We start from the raw sequence: 3,189 nt of genomic DNA on the forward strand, positions 1-3,189 counted from the left end.
TTTTCTTTACTCCTTTTTTTTCTCGAACACGAACAACATCAATAGTCCAACGTGCGTCACACTCAGGCTGCTCTCTACTACTCGGCTTCTTCTACACAACAAACACTTAGGACCCCAGGCTGCCCTACGCGCCTGTTCAAAAGTCCTGCTTTTCTAAACTCCTCACTCTCAGCCAGAATAGTTATCCACATATGTATGAATGTACAGCTTCACATGGACAATCAATCACAGTGCTTTTTAAATAACAAAACAAAGCAAAATATTCATAGGAACAAGAATAAAATCATTTTAATGGGAGGGGGGGTCCTTGATCTAAAGTCCCCAGCAACTGGTCCCCCACAGAGGCCAGATCTCTGTGGTTATACCTGCAGTAAGACAGAGCTTCATCTTCATCGTTTGAGTTTGCGTCAACTGAAGAGATTTCTTCCTCTGATGAATCCTCAAAGATTTCATCACATGTTCCAAGTGCAGCTCCGTTTTGATTTCAGGAGCACAGTCGCTTTCCAAAGCAACAGTGTCTTCAGATGTCTTGACTGACAAATCCATATTGATGGTAACTTTAGAGGAAGCTTCCATGTCCTGTTGATCTTCAGGGACAATGTCGTCCAAACCAAAGTATTTCCATCTCCAGTCCTCTTTGCTTTCTACTGGCATGCCATCGTCTTTCACGTTGTCTTTGGCGACAATGTCAAAGCCAAAGTATTTAAATCTTTCATCGTCAGCAGGTGAGCTCTCTGCTGAAACGTCATCTCTAATCCGATATCCCAGCAACTTTTCTACTCCCTTCATGACAAGAAATCCAAGGCCCCAACCGACAGCAAAAATAATTTTGACTGCAGTTGAAGTAATTTCTAAAATCACTGTTTGAAATCGTCTCTTTACCATTAAAAAAGCACTCAAAGCTGCTAAATCAGTTCTCTAAATGAGTGACGTACAGAATTTCAAAACTTGGACATTTATTTCAGTGTAAAATACTTTGTGATGTTTGATACTTTAATGAAAAACAAACATTTACTGTACTTCTCCATTTATTCTGATAAAACAGTAAAACAACCTAATAAGCAATGGTCATCAGCGGTCATTTACCACAAGCTTTATAGCATTAAACATCACAAATACTTCATAAACAAACCCAGAACCTTCCGATACAAATTCAAATAAATATTACAATGACATAATAAGTTTTGCTCAAAGAAGGAAAATCAAACCAACCACCCAAAAAAAAGGACAGAAATAAAAATGAACATTTCAAACAGAGGGCCGTTCTGTCTGCCTCTGTCCATCCAGGATTCAGAACCGATCTCTGATTTTCTCCTCAGTTTTTCAGGGATTCTTCACAACAATCAGTCATCACAGAATGGAGGTTCTTGAAAAAGAAAAAAAAGTTTCCTCATGTAAATCCAGTCAACATGAAATACATAATCCGCTTGGAGAAGGGATGGGAAATACATACAAGTAAACTAAATTTTTAAAAATCTATTCATTAGCAGCGTTGCTATCAAGTAATGTGTGACTCCATATTTCAGCGTTAACGTACCTAACGCTGTGCCAGTGATGTTCACGTCACAAAGAACCGTGGCTTTTTGTCCTGGTCTGACCACCATCACGTAGCGTCCAAACACCGATTTGGGGAACTTGAAGACGTTTATCTGCCCTGCGTTGAACTCTGTGATGTTGCAGGCTCTGAGTAAAAGACAAAATGTATCAGCTGACCAACATCAAAACAATTTGAGCAACAATGAAACACCCAAACAGTGATGCAGAAAAACCTAGAAAACCTGTTTTCAAGTGTTGGGAGTGGAAAAAACCCCCACCTTTTCCCAACTGATTTTTTCATTCACTCTACTGTCTATAAATATGCTATAAAAAATTTGTTGACAATATTTACATTTTCTGAGACACATATTTTTACTATCTATAAGCCATGATCATAAATTACAAGACATAACCTCTTTAGATTTCACTGGTGTAATGAATCTATATTTTTTCCATTAGTTTCACTTTCTGAAATGACGATTGTTTTGAACTGTACCTGCATTTTACATTGTGTTAAAGCCTGAACATGTGAAATGCAAACACATCGAGGAAACACGACGCTCTCACAGTTTGCCGTTGTCCTTTGGAGAGTTTCCTACGTAGATCTCGGCAGCCTTTAAGTTCAGACTCGAGCAGTTCCTGTTGTATATACTGACACAGGAGATGTTGTGAACGCCCTGCAGGTCAATTCTCCACCAGGAGTTAGAGTGAATCAGGGTGAGAGAACATGTGGAGCGATTCCCATCAGAGGCCCTGTCAGCGTTGGTCAGTCGGCTGTACTCCTTAGTGGAGCTCAAAGACTGAGATGCGTTTTTGTCAGTCAGATCAATCATTGGCTGGCTGCAGCAATCTATAAAGAAAAAAGAGACGATCAGACCCGTTCTTTCAAAATTTCATAACATAATTTAAAAAAAACTTAAGGTGACTTATTTGGTCTCACCTGTTGTCTGCTGAGTTACATACAGCCTTCCTGTGAAGTGTGGTAAAAGTCTCATTTTTAATTGCTTAACTACTTTTAGTTTATAACGACAAAATCCTGACTTCTCTGGTTTTCACTGCTTAGCTGTGTCATTTATATATTTCCTCTGTCCTGTTGTACAAATGCTTTTTTAAACACATTATCTCCAAAAATATAGAAATGCTATGGATGAAATGAGCAACTCACCAATCAGTAAGATGGGTAACAGTCTCCACATCATCTTAGGTGGTTTCTGAATTTGTTCTTCATAAATGAATCACAGGACTGAATAAGATATGAGGGAAAAAGTTATTTGTACAAATGCCTTTTCCATTATGAAACCAAGAACAGCTGTCTCATCTAGTCATGTTGAATTCACTCACCTTTGGGACGACGTCAATCACTCTCTGCTGTTTTATGGTTCTCTCTCACTCTCACCTCGGCTTATATTTGCAAATGTTTCTAAGCTGGAACAGAATGTTGTCCAACCTGATCCAAATATAGATATTTTACTTCAGAAGTACATATATATATATATATATATATATATATAAAAAATGTTTGCATCTGATTTCCATAAGTGGAAAAAGAAACAAATGACAGTGCCGCTGTTCATGACTCGTCTGCATTTTCCTGTCATGAAGAGATGTAAATTTGTCCTGGCTGGTTGACAAAGAGACTCTTTAAACAGAGAG

General features: G+C 38.4%; 1 protein-coding gene across 2 annotated transcripts; it reads right to left on the reverse strand.

Moving 5' to 3' along the window:
- Positions 1–1,015: 1,015 nt before the first annotated feature.
- On the reverse strand, positions 1,016–2,977 carry LOC114145622 (fucolectin-4-like). 2 transcript variants are annotated; one of them, XM_028019274.1, is made up of 6 exons: positions 2,878–2,977; positions 2,702–2,779; positions 2,477–2,506; positions 2,104–2,386; positions 1,538–1,683; positions 1,016–1,366 (listed from the first exon to the last, which is right to left on the reverse strand). In XM_028019274.1, the coding sequence occupies exons 2-6, from the start codon at positions 2,733–2,735 to the stop codon at positions 1,344–1,346; spliced, it is 516 nt and encodes a 171-aa protein (XP_027875075.1). In that variant the 5' UTR covers positions 2,736–2,779; positions 2,878–2,977; the 3' UTR covers positions 1,016–1,343. The 2 variants fall into 2 exon arrangements, with proteins under 2 accessions (XP_027875075.1, XP_027875076.1); XM_028019275.1 differs by having other exon boundaries at positions 2,477–2,626.
- Between the last annotated feature and the right edge of the window lie 212 nt (positions 2,978–3,189).

Source organism: Xiphophorus couchianus, chromosome 5, assembly GCF_001444195.1.
Source record: "Xiphophorus couchianus chromosome 5, X_couchianus-1.0, whole genome shotgun sequence".
In the NCBI taxonomy this organism is placed as follows: Eukaryota; Metazoa; Chordata; class Actinopteri; order Cyprinodontiformes; family Poeciliidae; genus Xiphophorus; species Xiphophorus couchianus.

Bases quoted from the DNA above. Each gene is read 5' to 3' on its own strand.
- LOC114145622 (XM_028019274.1), bottom strand. From the start codon at position 2,735: ATGATGTGGAGACTGTTACCCATCTTACTGATTG. The intron at 1,684-2,103 runs GTGAGAGCGTCG...TCTTTTACTCAG, and splicing joins CCAAAGGACAACGGCAAACT to AGCCTGCAACATCACAGAGT. The intron at 1,367-1,537 runs GTACGTTAACGC...TTCTTTTTCAAG, and splicing joins CATCACTGGCACAGCGTTAG to AACCTCCATTCTGTGATGAC.